This window comes from Amblyomma americanum, chromosome 4 (genome assembly GCF_052857255.1).
Source record: "Amblyomma americanum isolate KBUSLIRL-KWMA chromosome 4, ASM5285725v1, whole genome shotgun sequence".
Classification (NCBI taxonomy): Eukaryota; Metazoa; Arthropoda; class Arachnida; order Ixodida; family Ixodidae; genus Amblyomma; species Amblyomma americanum.
In genome coordinates this window covers 126,289,261-126,305,853 of record NC_135500.1, presented here as the reverse complement: position 1 = coordinate 126,305,853, position 16,593 = coordinate 126,289,261, and the positions used below count along the sequence as shown (strand labels likewise).

Here is a 16,593-nt window from a genome sequence, read left to right as displayed (position 1 = left end):
TTGGGCAATGCACTACCGTAACGGGGGGCGTCTCGACAAATATATATGATTGATTTTCTTTATTTTGCCGGCAGTAATGTGTAGCGCTGAAGTGTCCTGCATATCGCCGAAATCGGTATTCGAAGAAAGGAACGCTTTTTCATTGTCTTGCTCAAAACCATGTAATGTGCAACACACCTTGAAGCGACACACTACTTACGAATGGCATGACCAAAGACGAAAGCCGAGCTGAGAATTCCGGCGCCCTTACTGGCTGCCCGTGACCACTGCAGCTTTCCAGCATCGAAAGTGCACCACGCGTTGTTTTCCGCAGCAAGTATTGAACTTTCTTCCAATGTAGATCCCCAGATTCCTTATGACATATTCTCCGACTTTTGGATTTACTGCATTATAAGGCGGAAATTAGCATTGGCGGGAGCAGGATTTCGCGCACGGCCCTTGGAACGCGACAGTGGACGTTTTGTGTACGTACCCATTCATTACAACCTTTGCGATTGTGAACATTTTCCTCCTGTTAAGAAAGCAAAAAGTTTTGAAGTTTTTCTGCACTGCAGTCGTAAGTATAGCACATTATAGATTATGGGTGTCGGGAGCACTAGGCTGAGCAAGCTTTGCTGTCGTTTTATTGAATATTGCGGATAATCTGGATATGTATAACGTTCCACTTGTAGAGCGATGTATATGCAACTGGACGTGACCGCCGTCATCCTATACGTTAAAATGGAAGCGTTGTTGCCAATTTTTTGCCTTCGCTGCCATATGCTTACGCTACATTGTTTCTAGAACAGCGAACGGGATGCGACTGTTTGGCTGCTTATTGTAGTACATGTAACACTGGCTTATGTGATTAAAAAGGTATCCTGGAATTAAAGTTGTTATGACTTTCAAAATCATAAGCTCCACTTGAGTAAACATTGAAATTAGGCGACAATTACATTCTGGCTAGACGTGCTGGCTAGATTGAGCAGCGAACATTTGTTGAGAAACATGAAAGCAGTTCTTTTTCGTTGTTTTAATGGAAAATTTAATCGGTCGCGGGATTTCCACAACATCCGTCTGCGAAACGCTGTAACGTGACCAGACTGGAAAATTCAGTGCCATCCTGCTCTGCAGGTACGGATTTTTTCTAATATTATTTGTGCCGCAGGCAAATACACCGTAGCGAGCGGTCAACGTGGCAGCTCTAGCAGAACTACGTTTTGACACCGCACACGGAGCCAAAAGGAATGATAGCGTGCAGGTCAGAAAACAGTAGGCAGTTTTGTCAGGGCAGAAAAAAAGAAGACTTTGGTTTATTTGGCGTTAACGAAAAGTAGGACTCTTCGCACTGGGCGACTTAGGCGCTTTCGCAGCGCCTGCTCTTTTGACGATAAATACGCGTATGAGAAAAACGAACAATAGGACATGGATCGCATGCGCTAGTCGCAAGATGCCCACAGGGTAGACTATACAGAGAAACAATCGGCCCAACACATGCGCCACAAATACATGCAGACTGTTCACACTGCCATGCGTGCTTTCACTGCCTATGTACAACCTGCGTGCTGTTATATGCATATACGCACGAGGTAGCCGCAGCTCCGGTTATAGCACAAAGTCCGTGAGCAGAAGGGCGGTATCCACGCAGTTCCTGTGCAGAGAGCTGTCGCAGACCACGGAGGACACTTCACTCGACTTTCGGAGAAAGTCGTTCACGTGACCAGACAGCAGCGCAGGGTTGTTGAGGTGCACATGGTGCGTACCGTCGACCTCCACCTTAACGAAGGGGTCGCACGAAGTCTTGAAGAAGTCCTCGCAGATACGGAGCATGCCCTCTTCATTCTCATCGCACCAGTCTTTCGGGGAGACCATTAGCAGAGGACCGCGGTAGAGGGTCATTGTGTTCTGGATGGTCAGGGAGTTCTTTTTCGTGTCGGACAGGGTGTACACCTTGAGGCACCTGGACAGCACGGCGAGCGGCAGGGTCTGGCCAGCGTCGTCCTCGGCACGGAGCAAAACACGCGCCGAGTCTTCGTCCAGGGAACCGCCCGTGACGTCCACAAGGTCCCGAACCACGGTCTCAACGACATCCTCGCCGGCCTTCTGGCATTCGGGGTTTCCGGACGCCTCGATGTACTGCACGAGCGTCGGCAGCATGTGACCCGGGTGCGTGTTTACGGTGTCCGACATGCTCAGCGACACGACGCCCGTGCAGACGTCCGGCCGAAGTCCGGCGTAGTAGAGGGCCATGGTTGCTCCGACGCCGTGCGCCAGGACGGCGCAGGAGCTCCAGCCGAGGTAGTCCAACACCCATTCCATGTCTTGGACGAACTGCTGGTGGCTGTACTGGTATCCCCTTGGCAGGTTTGATGACGCTCCGTGGCCGACCAAGTCGAGAGCGACCACTCGGTAGGAGGGGTCCAATAGCGGCACTAGGGTGTCGAACGAGGCGCAGTTGTCGAGCCAGTCGTGAATGGCAAGCACCGGGATACCGTCCGCGGGACCCCAGTCCTTGGCGTGCAGGTAGCCGTAGGACACCGGTATCAGCAGGTCCTTGGACTTGAGAGACCTTCTTCTTTCCATGGTGATAGCCTGCTCGAAAGTACCGCAGATGCAGGAATAAGAATGGAGCAGCGCAGAGGCGCAAAGTCCGTTTCAGAGCTTCACACGGGAACGCGCGCACAAGACTCGACGGTCGTTCGCTTCACGAGCTCTGGAAGAACAGTGAGCTTGTTTGGGGAGCGTCAGTGGCTTTTATGCGCGAACTGAGGTTACGGCTGCGGTGACTCCTCCCTGGCCTCCTCGCCGCCAGTTCCTCGTAGCTCCTTCCTCCTCGCCCGTCTCCTCCTCCCCCGCGCTGGCGACGCAGTCCGCGCACACACGTGCGCCAGAGGAGCGCGCGCGCGCGAGCTTTCTCCGGTCCGCTGCGCTCTGCAACCGCGCTGCTGTCCCGGTTCCTCACACAGGTGGCGGAGTGGATCCGCACCTAGTCGACCGACTGGAAACGACGCAGCGGGGAGGGTGGAACGAGAGAGAAAAAGGGCTGGGTGGTGCGAGAGAAGCTCGCGTAGTTGACTCCACACGCCTCTACTCTGCCAAAACAACAACGGTATTCCCCCGGCGTGCCCGCCGAGCCGCAAGGCTTCCCCTTCCAGAGGCACGTCCTCTCCACTCCTCCTCACTCTCGCCGGAGCGCCAAAGGAGCAACAGCAGTTACTCCGCGACGGCAAGGCCGCATACAGATGCGAGCCGTCAAGGGCAGCCGCGACCCGCGGCGGAGAAGGCCGCCACCACACTGATGCAAATGTCGCGCAACCCAGTCGCGCCCGGTGTCACCAAAAAGCGCGTGAGCGGCGCGCCGAGCTTGTCGGATCGCTTTTCCATTCACGTGCACGCGGGCTGCCGCCCAAATGCCCCCTCCCCTCGGGCGAGCGTCATGGAGGAGGGTTCCGCGACGACCACGTTTACGGCGCAGGATTAAGTCGCCCCGGTGGCTGGACCGGTTGATTTCGCAGGCAGGTCGCGATACTCGCGCCCGATCTGTCTTGTCGTCGTGGGGCGGTGTTTTCGATATCTTTTCTTTCAAGGTCGAGGACAAGAGCGGGAGGGAGGACTCTGTCGCGAGGAGGGTGGAAAGTGTAACTGGCCTTGTCCCTCGGACGCGGACAAAGTGTGAGTGCGCTACGGCCTACGCACAGGCGAGTCAGCTTCCGTTTCACCTGGACATGAGCTTCTCCGCGGTTTCTGTGTTTACAACACACATGTTCCACAAAACGGCCGTCATGGAACCCTTCCAGCCTCCGCTTGACCGCCGTGAATCAGCGGTCACGCGCGAACCACGCGCTCGTGTTTCTTCACCCCAACAGCCATGACTGGAAAGTTTTCTTGAGCACGCCCACGAGCATCAGTCGGTAGATTTTGCTTCTTTCCGCTAGTTGAGGCAAGCTGTATTCATGTCACGGTTGAACGACAGCTGCGTTGTGAGAGAGGCGAAAAAGGAAAGGGCAACTTGCGTGCATGTCCCGTGACTCTGACAACACGAGGCCCAGCTTTCATTTTTTCCCCCCTTTACTGGAAGACCAGAAAAACAAAGCACGCGCTTATCGAAGTGTGGCATCGGAAGACAGTTGGCCACGTGTAACGACCGTTTTCACACGCCGGGAATCCCGATGTTGTTTCTGTCAATCCCCGCTCCAAGCCGATGCTATCCATGGAACTCAAAGGCGCTCAAAGCAGGCCCTTTGCTTTCACGGTCATGACACGAAGGCGTCGGCGTACTTTCCTGGCCACGTCCCAGCGGCTAAAACCGCTCATTACAGAAATTACACGCCCGTCGGTGCTGCCGCTGCTTGCCAGGTCTTCGCCGTAGCGCGCGTACAGCGGAAGTTGGCCCCGCAGGAAGTGGGGAAAGCTACGGCCTTTTAGCTCACCACTTGACTGCGAATAATTAGGTGCCTGCGTCAGGAGCAGACAAAAGGCGCCACTTCACTGGGGATTGTGTGCGCAGCTTTCTTGAGCCCAAATAGTGTCTGGTACGGTTACAGCCGCGAGGCCAATGCAGGTACTCATTGTATTCAGCAGTTAGTTCGCCTTCCCTTCGAAGCGACACATTCAAGGCGGTAATAACGGCCTTCTAGAGTCCGCCGGGTTACTTTTGTTACCTACATGAATGGACCGAGACGTTTAACTCCAAGTGTTTTCCATGTTTTCTTGGCGAGTTCGCGATGATTTGCTGGAGAAGCAAGCAGCGTGATTATAGCCATTAACATAACGAGTCGCTTTGCGAAATTCGCGCGTTATCATGCAATCGCAGTTGAGCGCAGGAGCTTGGAAGTTCAAGCTTGAAAGAGACAGAACGAATGTCTGCGTGTTCCCAGTCCCAAAATAGGGACAATGCTCTTTCATAGGCGCATGGTGCTAACTCTAAATTACATAGACAATTAGTACGCACGCTTGAGAATGGATGACAACTACGACAGCATAAAGGTAATGTGGCAGCAGTTGAAATCAGAATTAAAAACGGCTCGTTGTGTAAATGGTGGTGCTCATCATCATCATCATTTATTGTCCCTTAAGGGCCCTGGATTGGGTATTACATATGGGGGGGGGGGGGGGGGTAACGAGTAAAGTATTCACGTGGTCATATAATTATAAAGCGAAATAAAAAGCAGAGAGGTAAGGTAACGTTATACATTCTTATGAAACCGTGGTTATTGAAAGGGCAATGCGAAAAAAAAGACGAAAAGAACACCCATGTGATTGATTTCCGCATATGTTTACAAATTTCAGTGTTGCCAAATCGTGGGAAATTTCCCACTGAGGGAAAAAGGGAATTTTTTTTTCATAATCCACTGAAAACGTGGGAAATCTTGGTTTCGCTAAAGTCCGGTGTTCTAAATGTGCTTTCTCTGGAAAATATGCAGAGATGAAGGGTAAATGCTGTTATAATGGCGGCCTGACTAGTGTTGCGGGAAGAAATTTGGCTTGCTGTTTCCCTTTAATTTGCTGCTTAGCCTTGGATACAGAGCCCTGACCGATTCAGGTTCATTCAGGCTTCGAGTGCTGTGTCCTTGGATTTCATCCAGCTATAGTGGCAGTGACCCTTCCATTAATTGCTTCCAACCACTCCCAGCTCTTTAGTCACACAATCGCCTATGTACGCATGTGGTTGTAAAGGAATTCCCGAAAATTTCTACGGTCTATACGAGAGAGGCTAGAAAGGAACTGGAAGTAGCCGAGCTGGTCCCCGTCCCAACGCAAAAAGTAATAAGAACGAAGTGGTGACTGACGATGATGTGATTAAGAACAATCCAGCCCTGGTGTTCATTATTAATGGGCTTTGTACTTACTTTATTCCACTCATTCTTATATTTATTATCTTGGCTGTATTCACTATAAAATTACTATACTTTGAAAAAATATATTTCTGTAAAAAAATTGGAAATTTTTAGCCGACAACTGGGAAAAACCAACTGGCCAATGCAGCAACACTGTTTACAATTCAATACAACGGTTTATATGCACAATTATTACAAAGACAGAGAAAGACTTAAAAGACAAAGCAGAAAATATGACACATACATGGGCTTAGGGGAGAGCTACAAAGCAAAATTCGCGATTGGCATGTGAGTAATGCAGGAAATGTTTACTGATAACGAGATTATTTGGCAGAGTGAGCTGATATTAACGGCCTGAATTTAGAGTTGTGACGTTCATGAACTATTGGTTCAGGAATCGAGTTCCATTCTTCAATGGCCAAGGGTAAGAACGACTTATTAAATGCGTTTGTGGAACCAGTTATGCGCTGCACGCTCATAGAATTGAAAAGACGACGCGATGTTCGTACAGGTGGTACTAAAAGGAAGGTTCTAAGGTCAGGGCGATTATAATAGAGAGTATGAAATAGGCACAGCTGTGAAATCTGCCTTCGATGAGTTAATGAGCCAAGGTTAATGGGTGATTTAATGGCACTAACGCTAACCCGTCTCATATTCGGAATCAATCCATAGCGATTGATAATGTCGGTAGCCGAATATCTTCAAGAAAGGCATAACATCTGTGCGTAGTGAAAAACTGACGCGTCCTGACTTTGTTTTCTTTTTGTTTACTCTGTGGTAAGAAGATGAAACCAGGTGGTATAGCGGCGACTGTGAACAGTGTGGCCCACAGGTATGCATGCAGTTTTGTGCGAGACTTAAAAACTCGCTCAATGCAATTTAATTTCCATCTGTCTGCCGCAGCGGTGGCCGAGTGGTCTGAGCATCCGCCTTACAAGCGGGAGGTACAGGGTTCGATCCCCTGTGCTGCCAGGTACCCAGAAGTGATACGACGGGTACAAGCTTTCTTCTGGCCTGGCGGATCGGATCCTCAAGGGTGAAATGCTTGGAAAGTGGGTCTTTGACCCCACCATGAGTAGACGAAGAACACCATGTTGCATGGAGCTATTTGAGCACAGATGCCCTGGCGCCATAAAAATTCATCATCGTTAATTCCTGCTTTCAAGTTTTACGGCTTACCGTCCTCCCAGTGCTCTGCACCACTGGTTGCAGAACAACAACCAGAATAAAGGAGAAATGGTGCCATCCAAAAGTACTAGGAAAGAAGCGCACTGATTAGTGCTGCAGCGCTGCCCCTCGCCCCTTAATTTGCCTAGTTAAGGCCTTTCTTCGACATAAGTCTCCCATCCTAACAACCCTTCTCATTTTTTTTTTCTGCAGCGCGGTTCTCTAGACTTCCCCGCTTCTTTGTTGGCCATGACGGCGATTATATGGCTTAGCAGTTGTACTTTAAACGTCACTGTTCAAGAGACATAAGTTGTTGATGAAAAAGCGACCGAAGACCAATACCAATCTACTGCTCTCTAAAAGAGATACATTTTTTTTTCTTTACAAAACCTAAACGTACTCGCTTCTGATGGCGTATTGCTCTTAAGCCTGATATACCGGGCATGAAGCACAAATAATGGAGCGCTATCAGGAGCAGACAGAGCTATGAAAAAGCATAACAGTTATCTTGAAAGTTTTTTTCATGACCGAAATATTTGTCAGGCTCCACTCGGCCACTTTTGAGCAGAAAAAAAATTCCGCCAAGCCATTGTAAGGACGCTTCAAGAAAGCTAAATATAGATTTTCAAAAGAAAATACTTCGGTTATATCATCCCACGCATGCAAGAAATTTCGCATGAAGTGTCACAATGGATGTGAAATTTTAACGCAAACAAAAGAATTTTTCGCAATGACTACTCGAGGAATCATGAGATCAAATACTGTATACACTTCACTAAGGGCGGCGCGCCAGTCGCTTCTCCAACTTGGGAGCTCATATTCTTGCGAAAAATTTCTCAAAAAGAAACTGCTTTCACGTGTGTAAAAATTTATCTCTGTCGCACGCTTCCCTAGGAGCTGCCGGATGACTACAGCTGCCTGCTGCTGTTTTTATTACTACCTTCCAGAGCACACCGCTATACAGCAGGATGCCATTTCAAGCAGAGCTGAGAGCGGATAGCAACTGGTGTGCGGTGTCTGAGACATTTTGTTTAAAGCTTTAGAGTTAGAGGAATTTTTAATACCCAAATCGAGAAAGTGTCTGAGACATTTTGTTTAAAGCTTTAGAGTTAGTGGAATTTCTAATACCCAAATCGAGAAAAAAAAAAGTCAGGCCCTTAGTACACTGTATTTTCCTTTTCGAAGATGCAGGCGACTCTAGAAACTGTGTAAAAAAAAAACGAACTTATTAACACATAAGGCAGGATTCAACACAAGTACGTCGAAGCACCTGAGAAAATGCACCCTTCATTACGAAATATATTTACTGCCTTCGCTACCGAACATAAAAAACCACCCCGAAGTTGCTAAAATAAAGCGTGTATATTTGTCCTGAAGGAAAAAAAAAAAACAACGGTAGCTGTAGCACACTCTCAGAAATTGCTGCGAATTGGCAATGTACACAATTCTGCGCATTGCGCCTGAAATTTCGGGTGGAATATGCATTACCGTGCCTATAACGTTGTTTATTTTCGCCTTTGTGTGCAAAGAGATATCAATAACGTCAGGGGAAAAAGATAATAGTAACGAAATAACTGCTTCTCAACGATGTAGCGAGTGTAAATCTGGCAGCCGGTTGATAGAATATTCGGTTTTGGAAGCTTCGATGCGCTATTTAAAGCTTCTTGAAAGCTGTTGTAATGCATGTATTACTCTTTTTCGCTAAAGAATCGCGCCTGCTGTGCGTTGCTTAAGGAACAGGTAAAAATGCACACACAGGTAAGGTCTCTGCACCGAAAGCTATCTGCCTGTTACAGAAAATTAAACAACGCCCTGTACTACAAAGTACAGAATGCTAAGATTGAGAAACTTTCACTCCATGAATTACAGGTGAAAATGTTTTCTTTCATTCCTTTTGTTCTTGCTTTATAAACATCTGCTAGGAGGCGAGTGACTTTAAAATTTCGCAGGAAATTTTAATCTATAACTGCGTGGTCACCTTTAGCATTGCGGAAATGTTGCATGGGTTTGACTAGAAATATTGCTCTTGCATTAGCAACTAGCCAACTTGCTCACTCCGTGCGCAATTTGACTTTCTAACATTTTTGCAAGGCCCGTTTTTTTACAAGCGTAATAACTGACTGTTCAACTGTGAGTCATGAACAGTCGCAAGCAACCTTAAAATTTATTTCCATTTCTCTTACCACGGTATTTGCTGAACTGCCAGTGGCGACAAGAGTTCAATAGGTGCAGTATTTCATATGTTAAAAAGCTGTATATTTTTATTTTGTTGCTCATGAAGGGTACTGTGTTCGTTAGAATCAATGCGACTTAAAGATAAAGGCTTGTTCCTTAAGTTCTAGACCCATAGATGCACATACTTATGCCAAAAGTGTTCATTAGCACAAATGAGAAAAACTGATTTTACTTAATATAGAGGCATGTAACGTCGACATTCTGTACCAGTTGCAAACCCTAATTGCAAAATAGGGCTCAGATAGTGCTGAGTCACCTTTAGTGTACGTCCACAGCCTGACGAAACAAGCACAACATTAGCGAAACGCTGATCTAGCGGAAAGGTACTTTGCCAGCGGCCTTGCTATTCATTAGCATAGTCGAATGCATCAAGCGCGTTCTTGTGCGGCGGCTCAGAGGCGGCAACGTTTCTATTACGTAAACGCCTCCGTCACCAAGGACACCATGTCGGCCATGAATCAGCAGAACATGTCATGCCCCCGCGTACAAACAACTAAATGGTCATCGCGACATATCGAACGACTCGTCGATGATCTCACACACGCCACGACTTTGTTCCATGCAGCGCTAGAGTGATGTTAAACAATGTGAAAGTATCATGGAGCTCTCTAGAAGCAGGATTGCACTCGCATTACTTGAACTCCTCGCTGCTTTACAGCTGGAAGCTTTGTGCATTACCTTACTCTCACGCAACCCTCTTGTGATGGCCGGCGACTGACTCACTCTAATGGATGGAACCACAGAGCTATCGAAGAATACAGAAAAAGACGCGAGATTACATTTTCTTCAAGGGGCTACTCTTCAACCACTTGTGACCATTTGATGTTAGGTCACGATGTGTGTGCCCATGTTAGTTCCGAGTTCCTTGCAGGCTGTAGTTATTTCCTTCTTGTTATTCTGCTTTTTTTTTCATGTTTTCTAACGCAAATTTCATAAGCATGGTGACGCCCCAGACTCAGGTTTTGTAAACACTGAAATCAAAGAGTTAGGCGCATAGTATATTTCTCTTAAGCGTAACAACTCGTGCGGGCTGAGTCACGTGTATAGAGTGCGAGGTCTTTTCCATGAAAGTGAAAATCCAATGTCGAAGTGATGCAACCGCATGAAATAGAGTAGCACTGACGTTGTTTTATTAAGAACGGATGTCTGAGATTCGTGTTCTGCAGAAATGAGGGGGGGGGGGGGGGGGGGAGGGCATTTACTTGCCCTTGTTCCATAAGTTCCTTGCCGTAGCCCTATAGTCCCAGTAAAACTGCACCTGTAAAACCTGACATTCAAACTCAACACCTTCCTCTACAGCGAGACGGCGGCTGATGTCCACGAACGCTCAGCGTTTTCGTTCCCACACTAACGGCTCGGTGGCTGTAACCTTACAGTGTTTAGCCTGACCACTATCTGTTAGACGTCGTTTAATGCCTTCCTGCCTTCTATTTCCCCACTGCACATCTGCAACAGCCCGAATGCCTTTCCATATTTTGCGCCATTGCACGCAACTTGTAAGAAGAAGCGCGCCGTTGGAGCTTGGCAAGCCAGTGAAAGTATGCCGGCGCAGGGTTCATATGAAGACCATTATCCTGAGAGCGCGTTCTCCCAAATCGTCGCTGGCCCCGCCCGCAGCGCATGTGCGCGAGTGTTTGGCTTGCCACGGGCGCTGGGCGCAACCCTCACGTGTTACGCGAATATCCTCACATTTTCTCCGCGGACGGACACAATTCCTCAGGGCCGGCTCGGCATATCGGGAGAGGCGGCAAGTGCGCGCGCTTGCGCGGACAACGTGGCGCTGACGTCGCTGTCCGGATGTTTCCCCAACTACACCGATCATTGCGGCTCGGATTGATTCCTCTGCGCGCATCGACAATTGCTGGGAAGTTGCGCGCACCATCTCCTTTGTTTCGGCTCTGTTTGCCAAAGATCGTGTAGCAAGGCTGTTTCCGGAAACATGTTTTTCGACACACTGGCTTTCGTCCTTCTTGGCTAGAAACACTGTCATCTCTCGTATCAGAGAGAACGGTTGTTTTTCTCCGCGGCGGATCCCCGAACGATCGTGATCATACACGGCAACTTGGAGAGTACCTTTGCGGCCCAGGGGCTAGTATTCTGAATTTTACGTCCTTGGACACGCGCAAGATCGGATTTCATATTCGCAAAATTTACTAGGACCTCTCGTTGAGTGAACTCATTGGGTTTGAAAGGGTTTAGTGTAAATTAGCTCCTGACTACTGACTAGCTGTTTATGGTTCCAAATGAAAACGTAATTTTACACCGTGAAGCCACCCGCGCATTATCGAAATTTGCTAGCAGAAGGATTTCCAGGAGCACAACTTAAAGAGACACTCAGAACGACTCTATTATGGTTTCGTTGTACTAAAATTTGATAGCGCAGCAGTCTTTTAATCTGCAGACACTTGCATGGTCGCGAAAGACACTTCCATTTCCGAGAAATTTCTATTTATTGTTGAAATATTGGTCCCTCCACTCCGAGACTCGTCACGTTCAAGATGCCTTCGGATGTAGTGAGGTTCTTTTGTTTCATCCTCAACGTGTAGATTTTCGGCACAGTTGCTCTGACGGATCAGCGATAAGTTCCGCCGTCAACAACGTTAAATCTGCCTCGTGCGGTAGAAGTTTATTTGTGGCCCTTTTTTTTCGATTTCTCAACGTGGGGTCAAAGACCCATTTACCAAGCATTTCACCCTAAATAAGCTGTGCACCAGGCCAGGGGAAAGCTTGTAGCCATTGTATCACCAGTGGGTACCCGGCGGCACGGGGGATCGAACCCCGCACCTCCCGCATGCGAGGCGGATGCTCAACCACTCGGCCACTGATTGTGTCCTTTTTGCGGGGAGGGTGCAAAAGCGATTACGAAGTAAAGGTATAGTATTTAGATGCGTAATCCTTAAATTTCTTCTACATGTAGCACAAAATCAGCCCTGACATCATTAGTGTTTAGCTGTGGTAAAGACCAGTGGTGGCGCTGCCTATCATCTCTGTTTTCCACGCATTCCATGGAAGTAGCCTCTTCACTAGAGAAGGTGGCGATTCATCTACCTAAATCGACTTCAGTTTCCAGCGGTGCGGGAAGCCGGCTTCCTCTAGGCAAAGAGAGTAGACACCACGGACGCCTCACCTCACTGTCTTTCCTCATTGTACTTTTAATGTGCTGTTCGCTGGTGCTAACGCGTATAACGCGGACCCCACATTCCCTATTGTATGATCTGCCAGTTAAATTTTTATTTAATTTTCTGCTATAAAAATTTTTGCCACCGTGAAAGCTCGTGAATACACGTTTCTATATGAAGAGAAACGAAGTAGTGAGTAAGAGGATATGCAAGTTGGTGCGTTTACGTGCGAGTGGAGTTGCGGGCGAAATGGACGGACGGACGAATTATGAGTAGAGCCCCATGAACGGAGCATGGATCAGAGAAAGTGTGGACTATAGCTGTTGGGGTAACACCATATTCCAGTGGTGGAACATTTAACCAACACGATGCACGCCATGGTAGAGTTGTCTACACAGTACTTAAAAGTCCTACAAGCTGTGACATATTCAGCTGGAAGTGAAGTGAACTGGAAAAAAATTGCAGCGGTTTTACTACTGCTGAACATGGTTAGAGAGCGAAAGCTGCGGTGCAGCAGTTGGCAGTTAATGGTTTCAGGTTGGCCATCCAATGAACGCTGCGGCCTATTCTACCGCCCTCTACCGGCGAATCGAAAGATCTAAGGTCAAAGGTCAAGTGGTGCGGCACCATGGTGGACCACATATGGTGAGGCTTATAGACACACGGCCTCTGGCTCACCTGAAGGTCAACCGGCAACTCATAGCAAAATTGGCTTTACCTAGCGCAATGAAGCTTTCGCTTCAAAACTGCAGAGAACTTTCACGCCTCCACCAATTTTCGACGCCATAAATAAGAAGCCGCCGCTTTAAGCATAAGTTTAAACCTGCAAATTTTTAAACTCAAACCATTACATAAGGCAATATATTGAACCAAATAGAACATTGGGTAGTTGGACGTCTGTGTCTTAAAAAAAAGATACAGGAACGAAAAACTTATATGTGGGAATAAACGAGTGACTGCAGAACAATGCACGCATACCGTCACAAGGACATTCATATTAGAGAGGTTACAGAACACTTTATGCGGTAATGCTGTTACTTTCGGAGGGATCTCGCGGTCACGAACGAGTGAGGTGCCATATATTCTCGGAATCAGGGCTTGATTTTTTGTCTGGGATGAAAAGCTTGCTGTACCTGGTTTCTGTAATGGTGACGCTCTAGGCAATGAAACGTGAATGCAGCAGTGTGATTGCTTCACTGAAGTACAATTTGATTTTGGACATGACATTTTGGCGAAGTACTCTGCGCTAAGAGCACGGTTGTGAACCGCACTAATTCATTTTTCCTTGTAAGCGGGATAAGTAACACTGTTCCAAGAACTACGAAGTAATGGCAGCACTATTGAGGAAAAATAAATAGCCATGGTTGCTTTTTGGAGGTAAGGAAAGGAAAGCAAGGATTAAGCATGTAAAACTTTCAATCCATTCTCAAGAAGTATTGTCGTAAAACGGCGGCCAAATTTATCCTGAACATGAAGCCAAAGTTACCTGTAGCATAGCGAGGCTGTCCGTCCGAACCGTGTTCCCGGACCAAGGCTCATACTAGCGGTGGCCCGAGCGGCAAAGTTCCATTAATCGATGACATAGGCCACACGGCCATCTCCACATCCTGTCGCGATACGCGTTTCAAAATCGCCGTATCCGTCACCATTCATCGACGGGTTCTGCGCCGCGAATGCTTGGCGACGCCGATAAAGAGCAGTCGAGTAATATGGCGTGTCGAACCGCGGCATCAGCGAAATCAGCGAGAGGCGCTGAATAGCACGAATATCAGAAGCTGTTAAATGAGGCGGCACGTAAAACCCCAGAAGCGGTGAATGAGGTCAAGCCCGATGTACGGCAAAGAAAAGCGGCTGATGGCGGTGACTTTCGAAGGTCCAAAAGCAGTCGCGGGGTCCGTGCGCTCCACAAAGGTGGGCGAAGGAGAGGACACATTCAGCAGCGAAAGAACATGTCCTATAGATAGACGAGTGCAACGTCTCAAGAGCTCTAGAAGAAGCCGAACGCCACGAGCTCATGGCCACTTGATGGGGCTATAACTTTATTTCACCCCACCGTCTCTCACGCTTTCACCCCACCTTTCCTCCTCATTGTAACACCTGTGGGGTGCCCAGATCAACACTTTTCCACTACCTTTGGGAATGTCCTTCCCCACAGGCAGTACCTCCATCCCCAATCCAACTCATTCTTCCTGGGAGGCTGCTTTACGGACCGCTCAGCCCGGCCGCCAGAAATGGACGGTGGATCAGGCTTTATGTCAAGCACAATCCCGTGGACTCCTGCACCAGTAGGGGACCACCCTGGAAGATTTTTTTTCGTCTAACAAAAGTTGTTTCCATCCATTCATGGGGCTATAACCAGACACCATCTGGTACATTGGTCGACGGAAATAATGTTTATCCTCCTCCTCCTCGCGGTCTATGCGTCGTCAAAGACCGCGTATACCTCTCTTACAATCTATTTCGCGCTTACATGTACTTCGATGGAAGGTGAAAAACAAAAGGCGATCGTGTGCTGTGCGATGTCAGTGCACGTTAAAGATCCCCAGGTGGTCGAAATTATTCCGGAGCCTTCCAGTGCTGCAACTCTTTCTTTCATTTTTCACTCCCACCTTCCTCCCTTCCCTTACGGCACGATTGAGGTGTCCACCGAGAAATGAGGAAGTTTAGTGCGCATTTCACTTATTCAAATCCAATTTTTACTCTCGGCTACGACGCGCTGCGGTGGCTCAGTAGTTAGGCGCTCGGCTACTGATCCGGAGTTTCCGGGTTCGAAACCGACCGCGGCGGCCGCGTTTGGATGGAGGCGAAACGCAAAGGCGCCCGTGTGCTGTGCGATGTCAGTGCACGTTAAAAAACCGCAGGTGGTTGAAATTATTCCGGAGCCCTCCACTACGGCTCCTCTTTCTTCTTTTTAGTTCCTCCTTTATTCCTTCCTTTGCGGCGCGGTTCAGGTGTATGCCGATAAGTGAGACAGACACTGCGCCCTTTCCTTTCCCTAAAAACCAATTTTCATTTTATTCTCGCCCCGCCGCGGTGGCTCAGTGGTTAGGGCGCTCGGCTACTGATCCGGAGTTCCCGGGTTCGAACCCGACCGCGGCGGCTGCGTTTTTATGGAGGAAAAACGCTAAGGCGCCCGTGTGCTGTGCGATGTCAGTGCACGTTAAAGATCCCCAGGTGGTCGAAATTATTCCGGAGCCCTCCACTACGGCACCTCTCTCTTCCTTTCTTCTTTCACTCCCTCATTTACCCTTCCCCTACGGCGCGGTTCAGGTGTCCAACGATACATGAGGCAGATACTGCGCCATTTCCTTTCCCCCCGAAACCAATTATTATTATTATTTCATTCTCGGCTACGAAATAGATGCAATTCCTTTTCTGTACCGATACTTTATCGAACCGATTCTCTCGCCTCTTTACTTTTGATAACGCTCGCCTGTGACGTCAGGGGTGATAGATAACAGCAAAAAAAAGCAAATTGGTTTTTGAGTAAAGGAAATGACGCTGTAACTGTCTCACATATCTTGGTGAACACCCGAACCACGGCTTAATGGAAGGGATAACGGAGAGAGTGAAAGAAGAGTTGGGGCCGTAGTGGAGGGCTCCGGAATAACTTCGACCACCTGGGGATCTTTAACGTGCACTGACATCGCACAGCACACAGGCGCCTTTTCTTTTCGCATACATCGAAACGCGGCCGCCGTGGTCGGGTTCGAAACCGGGTACTCCACCTCAGTAGAGGAGTACCTTAACCACTGAACCACCGCGGCAGTAACCATTTGCGGTTACTGGCATCAAAGGCGAGGCCGAGCAATGGTGAAGTGAAAAAAGGAGGAAAGAGAAAACCTCTTCAATCTATGCCCTGCATTTCTTAAGCAAAAGCCGGGTCGAACTCATGTCTCTATCAACTGCCGCCACTGTGATCCTTGCTATGGGTAGTATTAAAAAATAAGTGGTTAGGGAACCTACATAGGGTATAAAAGAACTTCTTGCTGGATGAGTTGGTGCATGGCTATTGCTAGGAACTAGTTGCGCACATATAAAGGATGAACACATGAAGACGTGTTCATTATCAACTGGTTTTATTCGTTTCAGTGCTTCTTATATTGGCAGCTTACATGAGTGACTAAAAAATGTTCCAGCGAAGGCAAATCAAACCTGCGCACTAATCAACACAATCGACCCAGTTTTTTTCGCATTATACAGGGTAACAGAAATGTCACTGATGCATTCCTCGCCCATTACCTTGATATAGTATG

The 16,593-nt window shown here is 48.1% G+C and overlaps 1 protein-coding gene across 1 annotated transcript; it reads right to left on the bottom strand.

Annotated features, from left to right (window-relative positions):
• Positions 1 to 1,242: 1,242 nt before the first annotated feature.
• LOC144128327 (serine hydrolase-like protein) lies at positions 1,243 to 2,938 on the bottom strand. The gene has a single exon (XM_077661650.1). It carries the CDS (start codon positions 2,560 to 2,562, stop codon positions 1,585 to 1,587), a length of 978 nt encoding a protein of 325 aa, XP_077517776.1. The 5' UTR covers positions 2,563 to 2,938; the 3' UTR covers positions 1,243 to 1,584.
• Between the last annotated feature and the right edge of the window lie 13,655 nt (positions 2,939 to 16,593).

What these genes read in the sequence shown, in the direction of transcription:
- LOC144128327 (XM_077661650.1), bottom strand. Translation starts at nt 2,562, where the DNA reads ATGGAAAGAAGAAGGTCTCTCAAGTCCAAGGACCTGCTGATACCGGTG.